General features: G+C 44.4%; 1 protein-coding gene across 3 annotated transcripts in view; it reads right to left on the bottom strand.

The window, feature by feature from the left end:
• SETBP1 (SET binding protein 1) overlaps positions 1-19,754 on the bottom strand; it is a 402,738-nt gene that overhangs the window by 365,617 nt on the left and 17,367 nt on the right. For all 3 annotated transcript variants that reach the window (XM_086373343.1, XM_086373342.1, XM_086373344.1), the window contains exon 2: positions 15,316-15,960. In XM_086373343.1, coding sequence (XP_086229469.1) covers positions 15,316-15,798 — 483 coding nt within the window. In that variant the 5' untranslated portion in view covers positions 15,799-15,960. The remainder of the gene's footprint in view (positions 1-15,315; positions 15,961-19,754) is intronic.

Here is a 19,754-nt window from a genome sequence, read left to right as displayed (position 1 = left end):
CTCATAGGTGACTACTTCAAAACTATGCATGTTATGAAAGTAATAATTAGGTCAGGCCAAGCCCATATATTAATATGTCTCCTAGTTACATGAATCAGTATTTGTATGGCAATTTACTGGAATATGAGAGTTGGAAAAGACTCCAGTATCTTCTGCTTCGTTGCCTTCACTTCAAGATGGGACTCCTAAGAACAGAGGCAGTGAGGAAACCCAGGTGGTTAGGGGCAGAGACTAATCTGCTTCTCGGTTATGAGTCTATTGCATCGTATACAATATCTATCTGCCCAGAGGCCAGACACACACACACACATACATGCAGGTACACATAACACTGAATACTCACAAACACACACACACCAAACCATACCACCTTCTTAGGGCTCCCCAGACAGAGCTCCTCAGAGAGACCATGACGACAGAAGGACGTGGCTGTGCATCCTCTCTGATGTTCTCCAGGCCTCGCTAGGATCATTTCCTAAACATATGTCTTCCTCTCCAGCTCTTTGCCTCCACTGTCCACAGGGCGAACCCCCACAACTGGGTTGTCCTCTTTGGAGAAAGAGAAGCTCCAAGGACCAGCAACTGTCTCCCTGGGCTTAACGAGATGAGCAGAAGCAGCTACTGACACACACACAGTAGTTGGGCCCCGATGGAGTGGGTTCTGCCGCAGGCCTAACATCAGAAGCAAAGGTCAGCTGTCATTTAGAAATGAAGCCAGAAGGAAAGCCAGGCATCCAGAAGTTCAGCACCTGCTCCTCCCAGGAGGTGGAGGGGGCACAGCTGGTCCAGCCTGCGGCAGCCCTTCCCAGATCCACCTGCATGGCTGCCCCCAAGGGGATGTGAGCAGTGATTTCCACACTGGTAGAAAGCCATCAGTCCCTCGGGTGGAGCAGTAAGTACTTCTGAGAGGTCCAGGACCCAAAGCCAAGCTCATCCAGGAGCACCCGCTTTCTCAGCAGCCACTCCATCCTTCTCCTGTACTGGTTGCCTGGACTGAGGGAGCCTTGCAGAGGCAGCCCTTCTCCCAGCCCATAAGCATAAACAATTCCCCTGCCACCACCCCCCCACCCCCCCGCACTGTTTCTTTCAGCCGCTGTCCTTCTCTCCCTCCGTTTCCAGAGACCAGTTCTCACGTGGCCTCCACTCTTGTACCTGATCTGCCCCAGTACACCGCAGATTTCTACTTCCATCTTCTCCATTACCTTTTCTGGGTTCCGCTCCTTCTGCTAAAAGGCATGATGTGATTTTTTTCACGCCTCTGGCCAGCCTTGCTTTTCTCTCTTCTTCTTTCTATACGCAAAATCTCAAGGACAAATGCAATGCATAGGAAATGAAGAAAATACCTTTTATTAAATGAGTGAATGAGTGACTCAGTGATGCAGAAGAAAGGAAGCCCCGTGAGTGGACAGTTTTAGTATCAGCAGCGGCACTGAGGGCTGCTCAGCTCAGCTCTGTGACTCTTTGTTGGGGTCCCTTTCTCAAGTCTAGCAGAGCTTACTGTTCTGAAGTCAACATTCTCCTTTCACTATTTCCTCCTATTCCTCCTGCTTTCAGACCTCTGAGAACCGAAGCCTCAGGTGAAACAGAGCTAGAAAGGGACCCAGGCTAACTCAAAGTACAGCCTGAGTCAGCTGACAGAGCTGAGTACAGAGACCACTCTTCCTGGCCCCAGGCCCACTGCCCATGCATCCATGTCACCCAGCTTATGGACACCATCACATAGAACCTCTCTCACCTAATCCAGTGTGTCTACATGTCTTCTCTGGCTCTCTCTCTGAACTGATTCAGGCAAGATTTGTTTTTATTCATGGATTGTATTAGAAAGTGAAAGAGAGATCATTTAGTAAAAATTACTTCAGTTCATATAGTAAGGTTTTGAACAAGGACTTCATTGATATTTTCAAGTGCAAAGCTGACTTGATTGCTAAGTCAAGTCACTATATTTCTTATAATTCACATTAACAGGAGCCTACAATGTATTTTAAGATACTAAAATAAATATAGACACACACGCATTATAGGTTATCTTGGAAAATTTTATCTCCTCAGGAGGAAGCAAAAGAGAAGCCCTGGCCTCTCTCTCTCTGTTGTGTCTGTTTTATTTTATATTTCATTCTAGGCAGATCCTCCAGCCCCTCTGTGCTCTGGGTCATAATTCCAGCCTAACAGTGAAAGGAGGAAGGAGATGGTATGTTTAAAAACAACTTTATGGGGTTTCACCAATTTACAGAATTCATCCTGTGTTCATTCCCCGATCCATCATCTCATTACCATAAAGGAGCAAAACACATCCTTTAGTTTGGAAAGGGCTCTCACCCAGCAACACCCATGAGTGAAGGTTGGGAGCGTATGTGGCAAGTGAGGGCCAGGGGTGCAAGGCCAGAGGCCGGCAGGGTGCTCTGTGCACAGAGTTGCAGGACCACTTGAGAAGTTATCTCAGAACATCTCTGAAACCCGCCAAGAGGATTTTCACTCATCTTGTAGAGGGTGCCAGAAAAAGACAGCCAATACACAAGGTTCAGGAATAGAAGAGCTTATAAAACTTTCAGGAGGTGTGAACAAACAGTCCCTCTGAGTTCCCTGGAATCTAGCTAATCTGGTTCCAGTTTACAGAGAAACGGAAGCATGGAGAAGGCCCCTTGCCTGTGGGTCTTCGGGGGGCAAGGTTAGAAAGCAAGGATCTCAGGCCCCCACCTTAGGCTCAGTCCCGCTGATGCCCAAGTGAGGAGCTGCCTCAGGGTTTAGAGGGTGGACATGCTGGAATCCCAGCTTCCCGATCCTAAGACTGAGGCCAGGCCCTGGGGGTTTCTGTACCTCACTGCACACAACTGCAAAATGGGGATAAAACCACCTCCACTGCCATGGTGGGAAGGAGTCAGTAGATAGTGTGTGTCAAGTGCTTGGCAAGGTTCCCAGCTCAACAACAAAATGGTAGCTTTCATGGCCAATGGCTTTTCCTGTGATTCAAGTTTTCCATCAAAGAATGACTCTCTTCTGCCTCTGATGCACAGTTCATACTCTTCAGCAGGAAATCAGGAAACATAAGAAGCTGGACATCAAAAGACCTTCAAGCGAACATCCAAGGACAACAAGCCCTAAGCTTAAGCAACCAGTAAGATCTTGTGTGACCTACAAAATGAGGTGGGAACAGGAAGAAATACTTTTGCTAGTGATGGTTTTAATTTTTTTTTCTGTTTTGTTTTTTCCACCCCTGGCAAAAGGATTAACATGCATGTTCTTAAACAAGGGGGTCCCCCATTTACAGCTGACAGCAGCAGCTGCAACCTCTGCCTCTCCTGCAGAATGGCAGGGAATCGAATCAAAAAGAAAAGCAAGTGGACAACCTTTCCTCCGGGAGCATGAAACACAATACCAGCCTCTCACCAAACCCAGCAGACCCCAGCTCTGATTGGAGGTTGCCTCGGAACAAAGGGAAATTGGTATTTAAAAAAAAAATCTTCTGAAAGCCAACTCAGCAGATGGTTTCTTCCTGGGCTCCATGAGAGGGGGATGGGGTGGGGAAGTAGGGGGAGGGGAAGGGTGCTGGGATAACACAACTGCCACCGGGATACAGATGACTGAGAAGTGACAAAGATGGGGAAAGAGGGCTGACCTCTTGCTCCAGAATTTCACAAAGGGCAATTACTCCATGTGGTGGTGACCTGGACTAGGCCACTAATCGTGCCCAACCTGCAGCTGCTGTTTATCACAGGCACGTCTGGGGCCTTTATCCAATGCTGGGGTAGAGAGGCTAGGGATGGGGGGATATGGGAGGAAGCCTGGAAAAGTTTAATTAGAGACCGCAGTTTGTTAATAATCTACTATAGGGCCGTTCTACAGAAAAGTCTTATATTTCCATTGCATTTTTAACATTTCAGAACCCTTTTACAACGATTCACTCAGATTATCTTCAAAGTAATGTGTAAGAAAGAGACACAGCATTAATGTCCTGTTAAATATGAGAAAAGAGAGATTCACTTGCTAAAGGCAGAAGAAGAAATCAAAACCAGAACCCCCAGCACAGGGTGGCCACCCTTCCCTCAAGTCTCAGGCCAGACAAGACTCAATGGAATCTTGTTTTGGAAGGGACCTTTGCCAAATCCCACATTTTCAGCCCAAACCAGGATATTTGAGAATATTTTTGTAAACAGCTCTAGATTAAGTCTCAGTGAGCCTATTATCCATCACCCCATGCTGCATGCACTGCCAGCCATCACTTCTTCCCAGGTCTCACTGTGGCCATGTCCTGCTGAATATTCTCCATCAGGGAGGTGGCTATGGGTCCAAGAAAGGAGCTGTGTGTCTCCCAGATGAAGCTACAACACCCAGGTTCACCCACAGCCTAGATCAAGGACATGCAGGAGGAGCGATTAGGTGGTCTGCATAGAACTCAATTATTCTCTCCTTGAGGAGGTAACAGCAGGACCAGCTAAAGTGCACCATTCAGTGATGGCTTCCTACTGCCAGAAACCAGGAATCCGAGGGTCTGATGTAGATTTGAGTCTCCCCACTCCCTCTCCCCTGGTTGTAATCCTGGGAAACCCTGATTGAAAACCCTCAAAATCCCTCCCTCAGTCTTTAAAACAGGGAGGACTAACAGCTACTTCACGAAACCATCCCAAGAACAATCCAGAAAGAGGTGACAGTTGGGTGATGCCAATCTTTCATGAAGGTGCTGGGCAAATGAGACCGCTGCCACCAAATTCCCATACTGTGCACTATCTGAAGCACTCATTCTGACAGTCTTGTACTGTCCCAGGTTTTTCCCTAAATACTCTGAGATCAATTCCTCCAAATAAGAACTGTCTAAACCCTATGCAGCATTTATGCTGAACACACCATACAACTCTGTAGATTCATGCAGAATTTAGAAGCTTCAGCCCTGCTACAGTATATCTGGATGAGAGCACAGAAAAGACAGCATGATGAAAGGTTTTAGATGTTTCTTAAAAACCAATGCAAAATACACAGGGCTGACTAGGCAGAACCTATTTTGATTAAAAAAAAAAAAAGAAAAAAGAGAGAGAGTTTTTTTCCCCCCATAGAACTACCTTCACTGGCACAGAGCTAACAAGAACTTCTTTAATACCCAGGCCAGGAAATAAAGGATGCAACTTCTGTCCTCAGAGAGCTTACACTATAACTAAGAAGAAAATACCTTTGATAATGCACTTTTAAAATCTTTTTCACTAGATCCAAAAAGGCCACTATGTAATTGAGAAACCAGGTTCACAGATGGTGGAGAGCCATGTAGAGATGCCCCAGAAGGGCAACCACAAAAGAGGAACTCTTTTGTGAGAGGGCATCTACATTTCAAAGTGGCCCTATTTCTGTGTAGTCCGCAGACCCTAACCAGACCATCTGACTAATATTTGACCTAGATGCCTGTCTAGAACTATGCCCAAAGAAATGATAATAAGGATAATACAAACACCTACATTTTGGACCACTGTATGTAGGATGTATGGGCTTCCCTGGCAGCTCAGCTGGTAAAGAATCCTCCTGCAATGCAGGAGACCCAGGTTCAATTCCTGGGTTAGGGAGATCCCCATTCCAATATTCATGGGCTTCCCTAGTGATTCAGATAGTAAAGAATCTGCCTGCAATGCCAGAGACCTGGGTTTGACCCCTGGGTTGAGAAGATCCCCCTGGAGGAGGGCATGGCAACCCACTCCAGTATTCTTGCCTAGAGAATCCCCATGGACAGAGGAGCCTGGCTACAGTCTATGCAGTCACAAAGAGTGAGACACGACTGAGCAACTAAGCACAGCACACGTAGGATGTAATGGTTTAGACCCTCAAATATAGCAGAAGGCAATTCTAAGTTGGAGTCTCCTTGACCTTGAGTTCAGTATATACCAACAATGATGAAGCTGCCAGAAAGCTGAAAGAGCCCAGGGACCTGCTAATAGAGATACTACACTTAACAGTAAAGGAGGGCACAATCCCCTGCAGCCAGACCACCTGCTGGTATTTTCCTCTGCTCTGGGAGCCCTCTCCACTGAAGCCTTTTAGGAAGCACACAGACAAACTAGCATCCCTGGCACAGGAACCAAGGTGCCTTGGCATCCAAAAACAATGGGATCCCAGAAACAGTTTCAGGAATTGGCAATAGTCATGTTTTAAAAGAATAATTTTGGTGCAATGTAAGAAAGAGTCTTACCAAAACCAGAGCTGCCTCAAGAGGTTGCAGCAAGTCTCCTCCCTGAGGGCCATTGAGAAGCAGCCAAATAACTGTCCACGAGGGATTTTGGAAGGTGTCTTCTGTTTGTTTACAAAGGAAGTTGAAATGGAAATATTCAGAGGCTCTTCTGACTCAGTGAAGTCCAGGATGCTGGAAGTGTGACCCAGCTGTGGACCCATTCTTTCCTTTTGACCCATACCTTCTGTGGTTGGCCTTCACCTGTCTCCTGATCTGGTGCCAGGTTCTAGCCTGCGTCATATTTAACTCCTGGTTCTCAGCCCCTTCCTGGATCTCCTAATCATGGCTGCTTTCATGACCAACAGCACCCACATGGAGCATGATGCTGACCTGCCACTTAGTCAATGGGAGGAATCCAATGGAAGATTGGTAAGTTCAGGAACCTGATGGTGCAAGAAAGAACCACACACCCAAATAAATCCATGTCCATCTCTGGCTCACCTGAAAGGGCAAAGATGGAGAAATCACAGATTCCCATTGTAGGCTACAAATAGATCCCCTTTAGCTATACTCATGACCCACCATAAGAAGCAGCTCCTTTAAGACAGTTCTCCAGGGATACAGTCTGTAGTGAACAATACTGAAATCCCCTAATTGTTCAGTGCTGTGAACGTGTTTTCATTCATAGCACTGAACAAATGAATAACTGGCTTGGCATGAAAGGCTGCCCACGTTCCTGGGCACATTCACACCTGCAAATGATTACTTCTTATTGGAAGGCGTGGTGGCCCACCATGAGGGACAGAACGGCGATCTGTTCATATCCCTTCGTACCCTCTCTTCTCCACTTCCGCTGATCCTCCCCACTGTGAAACTGGCTGAAGCTTGTGAAAGCCGAAGAAGACAATGTGGGAAAAACACAATAAACAAGGTCTAAGAAAAACCACTGAAGCAACCTGCATTTGATACTAATGATGATTATCAAATGACTTCATGGGCCAGGTACCAAGGTGGGAACTACTTGGACTTTTCAGAGTCGATAAAGGCCTCCATTGTTTCCTCTGGTGAGGTCAGAGGCTGGTGGGAAGGCAAAAGAAGTGAGCCGGGGGATGGAGGGGCAGGCAGGAAAAAAAACAAACCTAGGACTTTAGAGACAAAGATACACTGCCGGTACAGACGGAGGCCCCTGGCCTTCTTAGGGCAAGATTCAGCGGGACACTGTGGAAGCTAGGAAGGAACCCTAGAGGTTATGTCATTGAAACCTGCCCTTAGTGCAGGACTCTGACTGGCTGTCCATGCTCCAGCACGCTCCGACAGCAGCCTCAGCTTGCACCAAGGGCTCTCGACTTCACCAGACAGCACAGAATTCAGAATCCTCCAGGCACTGGGTACAGCTGCTAGTCCATGCGGGTGTTTGCATGCTGTGTAAATCGGCACACCTCTTGGGAACCTTTGGCTCCACTGAGCTTCTGCCCTCCCCACTGGCCGCCTCTCCCTTTGGCCACTGGTTCCTCTTGTGGGGGTGGCAGAGGGCAGAGCCTTAATGCTACCTTCCAAGTCATCATCCTGAGAACCAAACAAGTTGAAACTATTTCCACAAAGTAGTCTGGTATGTGCAAATTATAATATGAATTTTTAGCTTACTGTGGATAAAAAATACCTCTTCATTGCCTCCTGGCTTTGATTTCTGTATGTAAGGCAGTCAGGAGCCTGAACCAATGCCTGCAGCCCAGGCTTCGAGAACTTCCCTGCCATATCCCCATGCTGTCTGCCTAGGCAGTCCTTAAGCAGTGACTTTCCAACCAAAGTGACTCATGTCTCAGGAACAAGGAAGGCAGGAGGGGACATCCTGGGATGTCCTGCATTCCAGCGTTTTGAATGTGGGATGTTTTTCACTTAAAGTTGCAGGAATCAGAAGAATCAAAGGATAGGGCAGAGAAGGGCAAAAAGGAATTATTTATTTTGCCTTTTATTAAAAAGAAAAGAGGTAATGTAACTGAAGGTCAACTGGAAATGCAGATACGAGAGGACTTTTTGCATGCGTAGAATTGATGATTGAGAAGAGGGGGTGACTGTACAAACACTGGGAGTGTGGCAGGGATGCAAGGAAACACCAGCTGAACCCCATCTGGTCGTCCTTATGACACTACTTTGAAAGTTTCATTTTGAGTCATGCTTTGAGCTCAGCAGCAATCCTGGTTTGGCAGATAAGTGACCACAAAGATAAAAGATTTTTATCAAAGATAAAAGACCTTTAAATTGACTTTAAATAAATCCCCTACCAATTCTTACTACCAAAAAAAAATAGCATTAGAGGTATGTTTGATTAGTAGGTGCTTGTGCAAGCATCAGAAATAAGACACTGGTACTGCAACCCACGTATCACAATTCAACATAGCCATCAGCAGTACAAAAACAGGATCAGCCTAAAGAAACATATGGCTTCTGAGACAGCCCACGCCTCTGAGCACCCAGCACAACTGCAGGGCACTGTGTGGCTAGCCATGCTGAGAGGGTGCTGAGAGGGTCCTGTGGGTGAGCTGGAAGAGAGACACGCACAACAGGAATTAAAGTGGTGCATACTGAGTGAGGTGCTGTGCTAAGCATACCAGGCACTTTCATCCCCACAAGACACCAGCAAGGAAGTGTTCCTATGACCGCTGGTTTTCACACAGTTAGGTAACAGCTTCGAGGGGTCGAGAGACTTGCTTAATGTCACAGGGGACCAGCTCCTAGTGCAGGTTCTCTGCAGAGAACCTGGTCTGGAATCAGGGCCGGCAATCTTTCTAACAGATCTCTTATTTCTTATCTGAACAGTTCAAGGAACAAATGACTCTCCATCCAGAACAGAACACAGTTTTCCTCCTTTTACTCTAACAGGTTTATCTTCAAAGGTATGGAGTTCACCGAAGAAGGTTCCTTGTTGAACTCCAAAGTGAAACTAACAACAGCGGGAAAGAGCCAGCAAGGTGCTGTGGACTCCCCAGGAATCCCTCACATAGGAGAAAAGTAGGAAGCACACAAGGAAGAAAGAGGGGAACTAAACGTTCCCAGAATATCCTCACAGAATGCAAGCTCGATAAACCTCCCCACTTTGTAAGCTCAATTCTGACGTCTGCTCCCATGATTTTAGGCCTTTTGACACTGGGGCAAAAAGGAAACGATCCGATGACAGAACAGTGGGTCCCAAAGAGAGGTCAACAATTTTGTTTATAGTAACTAGTTTTCTTAAAGAGGAAAACTTGCCTCATCTAACAGAATGACTCTTAAAGTTTCCAGTTTTTAGAAGAGAAATAAAGTTTCAGAGGTCAATAGCTGTTTTTGTTTTTGTTTTTTTTAACATGCAAAAAACTGAAATTCAGGAAAGTAAAGCATTCTTATTGAAGCTGTTATTAACAGAGGCAGAGATGGTGCCCAGGGCTCCTGTCCCCAAGCCCAGTGTCCTTTCCCAAACACCAACTCCAGATGTTAAATATTACCTGCTGCTTGATACATTTACTTTGTGGAAAAGGTTTTTAGCTATAAAATAACTACAGAGAAACGTATCGGCAAACAAAATTTTCAGGTACTCTGACGAATAAAGAGGAACATGCTGCTTAAAATAAAAAATCGATAGAAAATATAAAATTAAACAAGGCAAATTCAGCTTCTTATGAAGAAATGCTGGCCAAACCTACTCTCCCAGTCAGGTTGAGAGTGTTGTAGGGGAAGAAGCCCATACACCCTGGAGTTCAAAGCCTCACATTCACAAGCACTGAAATAGGGACGGCAAGCCTTCAGTCAAGCAATGCACCTCTAAGTGACCAGAGAAGGTGCTGGGCAAATGAGAGTGAGAGAAGGACACCTGAACCCTAAGGGGGGTGGAAGGCTCTCGTGGGTGCTCAGGACCACCATCAGAGTGCAGGAGGAAGTGGTGCAGTACCAGAGGTCCAGCAGTCTGAGCCACCTTCCATCCCTGCCCAACACACCCTCTAAACTGCTACAACCATAGCAAGTCAAGTGAGAAATGTGCTTCTCACAAGCCTACAGGGAAAATGGAGAGCTGTGGTGCAGCCCTCCCAACTCACAAGTGGATCACTTTCATGCCTCTCTGTCCTAGATCGCTCTCATTACGTTCCCTGGACCTGCAACCCTTCCTTTCTGCACTTCAAAGTCTGCAGAGCACTCCCATTATTTACAGAATTAAATGCAAACTCATTTACTTATTTGATATTCATCACTCTCTGCAATCTGATGCCAGACTCCCTTCCCATCTACATCACCTAAAAAACTCTTTTTCCTCTTCATACTTTGTGGGTTTGACACAAGGAGGGTGCTATTTGAAGGATGAATAAATGAATTTATAACCTATTAGACTTCCTAAGAGAGGGTTATGAGTACTTAGAAGAAAATACAGGTTCTTTCCACACATATATGATGATGTTCTATGTGGGGTTACTGAGAAGGAATCCTGAACATCTTCCTAGGACCATGTCAGACTCTGAGGAATATGAGATTGCTAGAGAAAGTCAGTTCTCCTGATGAAGCTGGGTAAAGGTGAACATTAAGTCCAAAAAAACAAAATAGAAGTTGCATTTTGGTCAAAAGCAAATAATAATCCATAAGCAGAATAAAGGAAAAAAATAAGACTTTAACTCATGACATTTTGAAACACTTGGAATTAAAGACAGTGTACCAGCTCGTGATCTTGCCACCCTTACCATGTGGGAAAGTAGGAGAGAAATGCCCTGAAGCTGGATCCTCACCTTCCAGAAGCCCTTTCCAGTGTGGGCACTTGGGGCCTGGACTCCAGCATTGGCCAAACAGTCTAGGAGAACTGACTTCAAAGGCCAACCCTGCTCCTGCTTATGTGAAGCCACTGAGCCTCAATTTCCTCATCTGTAAATAAATATCTCTCATCCAACAGGACTGTTATAAGGACTAATAGAGAAAGCAAATACAGATAAAAGAGTTAGCTGAAGGTCTGCCATGTGGCTCAAAAAATTGGAACTGTAACTATGACATGTACAATGTACATGTCCCATCTTTTAAAAAAATCTTCCATTGGGTTATATCATGTGGAAACTATCATCTCTATTTGGCAGATGAGGAAACTGGGGCTTCAGCAAGGTTATCCTCCAAATCCAGAATCACAAAGCCTGTTGGTGCTGTAGCCATGCCACACTTCCAACCTTGGGTCACTGTATAGTCCTTGTCTCAGGACCCCCTCTCCTTCTGGTGACATTGAATCTGGTGAGTGTCCTGACTCCCACAGAAAGTCCTCAGAAAGAGGAGAGCTGCTAAGCTCTGTCCAGCTAAGAGCCTCTTAAAAACCTGTCACTGCTAGAACATTTTAAGTTCACATGTTATACCTGAACTTGCTTCTAGAGATTCATTCTCATATTCTCTATTGTTTTTATTGAGCAACCTGGAGGGGAAATAGAGGAAGCTTACATTATATTCCACTTACCTGAGTCAGTCTAAGATGTAACAACATGGGTGCTGTGATAAACAGCAAGGTGCATTTATAGGATCCATCTGCAACCCAGGACCTGCCCAAAGGACAATTCTGAGGCCCTGAAATTCTGAGTTCTCTTCTCAGTCACCACTTCTTACCAAATGCTGCTCTTACACATCACATAAATCAATTCATCATAAATCCTCTACCAGACAGCATTTCAAGTGTCATCCCAAGTTTACTTGGAAGGGAGGTGACTTGTCCACTGGTTAGACAAGTCCATGCATCCTTGAACCAGTGAAATGGTATTTTCATGGGTCCCTCCTAATATCCTACTACTGACATGACCATGTTACCTGAAAATCTATAACAATTCTCCAGTTTGGAAGATTGGGTCTAGGTTTGAAATTCAGAATAAAGCTCTTAAGGATACCACACACACAGCAGCAGAACATGTACAAACAGAAATAGAAGAGAACTAGCTGTGATATGTAAGGAATGCCATAATTATCCTATAGAACTTTCCTTTTACCAAAAAAAAAAAAAAAAACCATGAAAAAGCAAATCATTTGGGATCCAATATAAGCTGTCTTTGCCTAAGGCTGCCAAACAATGACTTGAACAAAACTGATTGGTCTGCAAAAGTAAAACAAACAAAAACAAACAACAACACAAAGCACATAATGATTAACACTCATTTTCCCAGCCTCCAAGTTTGGAGGATAAATCTTTCAAAACAAAATGAGATAAAACAAAATCCTTGTAATCCTAAAACTCCCTGCCCTTCCCCTGAGTCAAGGGTCAACAAGTGTTTCTGGTAAGAACCAGATAGCAGATAGTTTAAGCTCTGAGGGCCATACACTCTCTGTCACAACTACTCAACTCTGCTGTCGAAGTGCAAAAGTAGCCGTAGCCAAAATATAAATAAATAGATGTGGCTCCATTCCAATGAAACTGTATTTAAGGACATTGAAATTTGAATTTCATATAATTTTCCCATGTTACAAAATATTATTCTCTTTTTTATTTTTTCCCAACCATTCTTTGCTTGCAAGCTGTACAAAAATAGGCAGGGGGCTGAATTTTGCCCACAGACTAGTTTACCAACCCTGCTCTAAGTCAGCATATATGATCAGATGACACCCAAGGAGGCATCTCCACTCAGTCAAGGACCAGCTCAACAGAGCTGTTTTCTAAGTGCTCAGCAAAAGACCTGACTCCCAGGGATCACTCTATGTACACTTCTTCAATGAGCAACTTGCCTCACAATAAAAGATCCAGAAGACTAGATTTGAGAGTAAGACACTGACCTAATGCTTACAAAATGCCATCCTCATCCTTTTCCCTGTTCCAAATTAATGATCATGTAGTTCCCATTCATACAAATAAATTCTGCATGCTCATTCCACTGAACTTTTCTGTACAAATGGTAGGCAAGGTTTCCACCTCTCCACCTTAGCTCCAGCTTTTGCTTACTCCTTGCTGGAAAAACAACAGGAACTAAAAGAGTAATAAACTTACCATACTAATCCAATATAGATCAGAGAACTTCCTATCATCTAGCAAATGATTAAGACCCAGTACTGATAACTTTATTTGTAAATCTCTGAAAAGTATCAGCTCTAGACATAATGTAGAAAGGATAAAGAAATAAAATATGAAGCAATTTTCATAGATATTCCCATTACAGAGCCAGCATAACACAACATTATGCATTTAATTTCAGCCCTCCCCCTTTTTCTCTCCACCTCCAATTGCTCAGGCTTAGAAATGCACACTTAGTCAGTCACATATTCAAAGAAGCAATTTCATCTCTCTTTCCAATGACGTACACAAAGGGCATCCAACTTTTTGGGTGAGAATCACCAGCCTGAGAATTTCAGATATGAGAGTGGAGGTCCACTGCACATTTCAGCTTTGAAATCATCCCTGTGTCACAAATTCCAGAGTTTTATTCTGGGGCATTCCAATAGACAGATGCCTATATTTGGGAACAGTCTCCTGGCCTTAAGGAAGTAGTACTGATCAGGACAACGTACTCTTTCTAGGATTGTGAATTTTGGTTTGCACACCCTAAACTGTGGGCTGCTGCTCAAATTCTGGCAGTGATGGTGATGAAGGGAAAACAGTTCCCACAGTTTTCAAGACTGCTCTCCCCCACAAAAATCCAACAATACTCTTTGTGCCATCTCAGTGACCAACGACAAAGATATTCATTTTCAAAGCTGAAAAGACTTCAACTCCAAAGCAAAATTTAACTTTCTAAGTGGAGCCTGCTTGCATTTCTTTGCATTTGCTTGCAAAAATCTCAAAAGTTTCCATGTACATATAGATAATCTTTGATTTTATATCAGAGAACTCAGAAAGCATCACAAAGTTGTAAATGGGGACAGGAGAGGTGAAAGCACTTACCTCTATGCTAGGTAAAAACACACCAATTTCTAAAGATTTTTTTGTGTGTTCCAAATGTTAAAGAAGATATCAACTGCCCTGGCTTGCTCAGGATTGAAGGGGGTCCTGGATGCAGGACTTTCTGTTTGAAAACCAGGTTAGTCTGAGCAAATTAAAAGTGTTGGCCACCCAGAAAAGTCTCTTCTAGTCTAATTTTTTTTTTTTAACTGCAACAAATCAGCCAATACACGTAGCATGAGGAAAGGCACAGTCCAACTAAAGAAACAACACGATTCTTAGCAGTTTATTGAAAATGACTACACCAAAGCTCAAAAACCACTGGCAACAGAAAAATTAGATTATTTCTGGGCTATAAAGGAGAAAGCTTCATTCATATGGGCCATTTTACCTTCCATCATGCCCAGAGTCCAAATATTAATAAATAAGATGTGAGAGAATTACAAAAACTCTAGTTAACATCCACAACCTAAAACTCCAGAACTCTTGTCAACAAGAGGACTCCTTTCAGAGCTGTTCACAAGACCCAGAGATTCTTGGATAAAAACTTTCTAGACTAGGGCAGCCCTCTGCTATCACAGCTGAGTGCCACACCCCTCCCAGGAAAGGAGGTCTCTGTAACCCTCTGCGACACAAAACAAAACCTTAGATCCATCCATTCAACCACACTATATCATTAATCACCTAGAGATCTGTTTTCCACACCCACATCGACTTTTATGAGGAAAATGACAACACACTGAGTTCATCCAACACCGCCTGAGAAGTCCACAACGTGTTAGACAAAGCCTCAGCAGTCCCCTGTCCCTTCCATTTCTCCAGCGCCAGCTCAGAAGCTCACCACTGGCTCCTGGGAAGATGATCTCTCAGCTGAGAAGAGCCTCAATTTACTATGAAGACTGGGCTTCCTCACTCAAGTAAGCAACTTGTCTATTTTAGAAAGATGTACAGAAATGACTAAAACCAAAAGGGTGTTATAACGGTGCTTGACTGTTCTGAATGACCAAAATTTTCAACTTCCTACTCTTCACTATGAGAACCGATGTAAATATCAAACCAAAAAAAAAAACAAAAAGCACCCTCAAAATTCTCTCACAGCTAGCCAGATCTGACCCAGCCAATTGGCTGCTACACAATAAGAACTTCCAGGAATATAATTGTAGTTTTTTTCATTTTGTTTTCAGTCAGTAGAAGCCATAATATTAAACTGGATACTATACCAAGACACAGAGAAATGAGTAATTTATAAATAAGCAAGTAGCCCCTTAACAGTTGAGGATAAAACGGCAAAAACAAACCGAAACACCTAGTCGACAGGGATCCCTACCTTCTTTTTGGAGTGGCTTCTGTCCTCCTCCTTTGTGGCTTTGCTATTTTTCCCAGCACGGGACACCTTCTGGTCCGACTGCTTGATGGTGATCTTGATCTCAGGCGGGCATATATAGTTCTCCAGATTCTTTGGGGGTTTCTTAGCCCGTTTTGTGGTCTGAATCTTCAGCTTCAGACTCCCCTCTGTGAAATTGGCCTCCTTGATAGAAAACTCCTGTTCTTCCAGGCCATCTCCTGCCACCCATTTCTCACTGTCTGCATTGGAGTTGGAATCCACATCCCGCCCTGAGCCCAGTTCATCCTCCTCCTCTGGCTCCATGCGTTCTCCACCTGCTGGGATTCCCTTCCCAGTCTCCGGAGCAGACAGCAAAGGTTCTCCTGTACAGCTAGGAGTAGTCGAGGGCTTGGCTGAGGAGACTGGCAGGAATTCCGACTCACTCCCCCTTTGCCGGGAGCCACTTAAGACTTCCCTGGACTCCATGACAATCCTCCAGTTGCCAAGAGTTCTCAGGAGGGAGACAGGGAAAAGGGAAAGGTGAGAAGAGACGGCACCCAAAATTCCAAGGAGAAAGTGGTCCGGCTGGGCTCAGAGCCCCAGGGAAGGAGACACCGTGAGGTTGTTCAGAAGAGATCAGATCTGCAACTGAGAAGCAGAGAGATAATTAGCCATGGCAGGCAGGAAAAAATGACCCCCAAAGGGAACTCAAACTAAGTTCCAGAAGTCCCATCCTACTTATCTATGGCATTAGAAAAAGAAAAAAAAAAAATGATTTGAAAAAAATCAAACCAGAAAGTGCACATCCCCAAATTGTATTATATGGGAGCAGAGGGGGAGACACACGCACAGACACAGTCTTTCACTGAATTGTTACTAATTTTTATGGTTGTGGGTCCAAGAATAAAGAGAGATGAGTCCTCCAGTCCAGTAACAAGCTAGATGCTTCTTATACCAAAGCCACAGCCGGCTGAGTCACCATCAAAGCCAACTATGACGAAAGGAAGTCTAAGTGCTGATACTTGGGTCTGTGGAAACTGCACCTGGCTGGCTTCTTGCACAACTTCCCTCTCACATGTGAAGAACAGTCTGCAAAGCTGAACACAGTCCTGGGCTGCCTGGCCCAAGCTCTCCATCCCCGCAGAAGAAGAGCTTCTGGACTGTTCTTTCTTTATCATCTTTCATTGTGAATTATTTTAATCATGCACATGTCTTGCCTTTATTTCTTAAAACAAATGCAAAGCTGAGGTGAAGGTTTGTAAAAGGAAAACAAAAAGAGTTCAGTAAGAAATTACTTCTAATGCTGTGATTAATGCAAAACAAATGCTAAATGTGTTTCTGACACAAAAGTTTTTTAATCGCTATCTATCTTTTAGATAAAAATAACCACCCCAGACAGTTTTAATTCCCTTCCTGGCCCTTAAATAAAGTGGCATTATGTCTACATGACAACAAAAAAAGAGAGAGGGAGAGAGGGAGCATTTCACAGGCCTTTGGAAGTGTCAGGAATCCCTGCAAGACTTTTTATTCTCCCTTTCTCTTCACCAAGCTATCCTTCACCCTTATTCACTCCATGTCCCATTATTCCCAACTTTATACTCATCACTTTAAAGCTCAAAAGAAAGCCCAAATGCTCATTTTCAAGAGAAAACTTCAAGCCCTGGGGCTGCCCTGAACTTCAAGACATCATCTCCTTCTACCCCAGCTATAGATAAGGTTACAACCAAGCCTTCACAATGGCCACTCAGCAGAAGACACTACAACATACCCTAGACTGTTAGCTTTGAGCCCATCATTTAAGGACTTGACCAGCAAATGTGCCCACCAGAAGTTTCCAGAAATGCCCACAAAGACACACTTAGAACGGCCAAGAACTGGAAATCGAGCAGGTACTTCCACCCTTGGGGATCAGTAGATTTTCAGCTGATGCCCTGTGAGGAAGCCAGCCAGCAAGGCAGCAGGGCTTCAACATGGACCCTGCTCCCCAGAGAAGCCCAGGAATATAATCAGCTCCTGGGAACTACTTAGCCCTGCAGGAAGACATGTTTACAGTTGCTTCCACTTGGGGGAAAACCCAATGAATGCAGCACCTCTGCAAAGAAGTGGCTGTTTGGTGAGAGCATCCTCTCCAAAGCTGTCAACACTGAACAGCAACCTGTGCCCCATGCTACAAAAGGGCCAAAGTCCCCACTGAGGAGCAGAGGAGGGCAGTTAGACCAGTTGACACTTCATGTTTTCTTTACTGGTGAGGTTCCTATCTCATCTAGACTGATCTGCCTACTTGCCCAAAACTGTAGATAATTTTGAAAAAGTCATATTCAAGTCAATATTCATTGAGGCCTCTCTTATTGGTGTCAGATAAACACACTGCTGTTGGAGGCATCAAGATGCCTGAGAACCTGTCCCTGCTTACCTCTACTGAGCAAAAGCCCAGTAGGTCTGTCTCATTCTGTGCGTTAGATTCATACAAATCGGCAGCCATGCTTCTTGTGACAGCAGTGCTCAGTGGTTTGCTCCCTCTGACAGGGATCTCCAGTATAGCATTTTAATATCCTGGTACCTACCTACAAAGCATACTTTGGTCAGAGCAAAAGCTGAGGCATATTCTCCATAAAAAGTTCCTAAACTAAATCTATTTGGACCTTCGAACCAGAGTAGGCCAACAGCTATTGCCGGTTCTGTGATGAGAGAAAAGAAGGTAAAATCTAAACTTTAGAGGAATAGATAAGAGTACAAGGTAGATGAATTATCAGAATTGAGAAAGTATGTTCCATTTAAATAACGATTCACTTCAGAGTTTCTTGTATTTAGTAGTATAAATCAGTAGCTAATGAATATAGGACACAAAGTTCCAAAACTTAAAACTCAAATAGTAAGAGATCCACAAAAACTGAAAATTCAACATTTTTTCTTTTAGTCCTCAAGTCAAGATCCTAAGAAACGATTAATATACAAGTTTTTCCTCAAGGAGGTTACACTCTTGAAGAGAGACTTGAAAAACAAAACAGAGATTTTCACCTCCTATAATAAAGGATAGAAACAAAGGGAAGAGAAAGGGTTTTCCTCTTGGGCAAGGTGTAGACAGAGAGGAAACCACACAGGAAGGCCTCAAGAGAGCATTTGACCTTGAGGGGCTTCAGTAAGTAAAGTGGGAAAAGGCGAGACACGGAAGACAGGAGGGACAGCATGAGGCAAGACCCAGCCAGGAGTGCACAGAGTTGCGTTCGGGAGAGAGAAAGCCGAGGTTCGACTAGTAAGTGCGGCACAGTTGGGAACTGGTAAGAGAAAAAAGGTTACAACCATATCACGGACACCCTTGGACGGCACGCCGCTAATGAGCTGGATTTTATCTTATGGACGGTGGGAAGCCATTTAAGTAGGTGATGTCAGTAGGCAAGGGGTATTTGCAAAGCTATGCTTTAGAAAGATAAATTAAGGGAACCCAATATTAGAGACAGGGGGACCATCAAGAGGCTTGGCTGAAATCCGATTCTTGTTGCAAGAGGACCAACCCAAGGCAGCGTGAGTATTACTTGATGAACACTAGAGATGAAACCATAATGCAGTTTCAAATAATCCCATCCAGGAACACATGAATTCCAGACTTTCCATATTTGTCTACCCTAAGAATTCAGTCTTAGAGCTCACTAGCCATCAAGCTGCATTCCCTATTCAAGTCAAACCAGTCTCCACAGTGGCATTACACACTCAGAGTTCTTTCCACCTTGATATTTTTATAGAATCTCTTCTTATATCCTCTCTCAACCATCCAGGCAATGCCTGGCGTACAACTGGTGTTTTCCAAATGTTTGTTGTATGAAGGAATGAATGGACAAAGGAACAAGCAGATCCCAAGCCTTCCCACCTTTCAGGGTCATGCCCAAGTCTTCACTTCTCCATGACAACATTTTGCAAACTCTGAACCACAGCACTCACTCCCTGGCCTGACTGAACACTGCTTGCAGCTGCAGAGCTTGCCACTAAATACTAGTCATACATGGTCTCCTCATTGTTTCCAGGATACAAATCTTATTTTCCTTTCTTGATTGCAATTCAGGCTCAGGCTGAGGTCGATGATGGCTATACATTAGCTTCAGCACCCAATGCAGGATGGGGCACAGGGAGGACTTCCTGAAGTTCTTTCTGAATGAAAATGAGTTAGCCCCTGACAGCTCATCAAAGTCCTGTGGTTCAAACGACTCCAACTGCAGATCCACCCAGGCAGGCGGCCCCTGCACAGTTCGCTGTCTATGCCCCTCATGGCCACATGCAAGAGAGACACTTTCAAAAGTAAAGAGCAAAGACATAAACCTTCTGTTTACTGCACCAGCACACAAAGCCGCTGTTCTCCTTTGGCCTTCTCCCAGCATGTAGCTGTCACCCCAGATTCACAGGTCCAGTTTTTTTGGTGCATCTGGGAAAACACTGGGAGTCCTCTTGTG

The sequence above is a fragment of the Bos grunniens genome, chromosome 24 (genome assembly GCF_055505025.1).
Source record: "Bos grunniens cultivar Pamir isolate PY7600 chromosome 24, Bosgru_T2T1.0, whole genome shotgun sequence".
In the NCBI taxonomy this organism is placed as follows: domain Eukaryota; kingdom Metazoa; phylum Chordata; class Mammalia; order Artiodactyla; family Bovidae; genus Bos; species Bos grunniens.
Note: the sequence above shows the minus strand (reverse complement) of the source record. Positions and strands in the feature narration are given on the sequence as shown.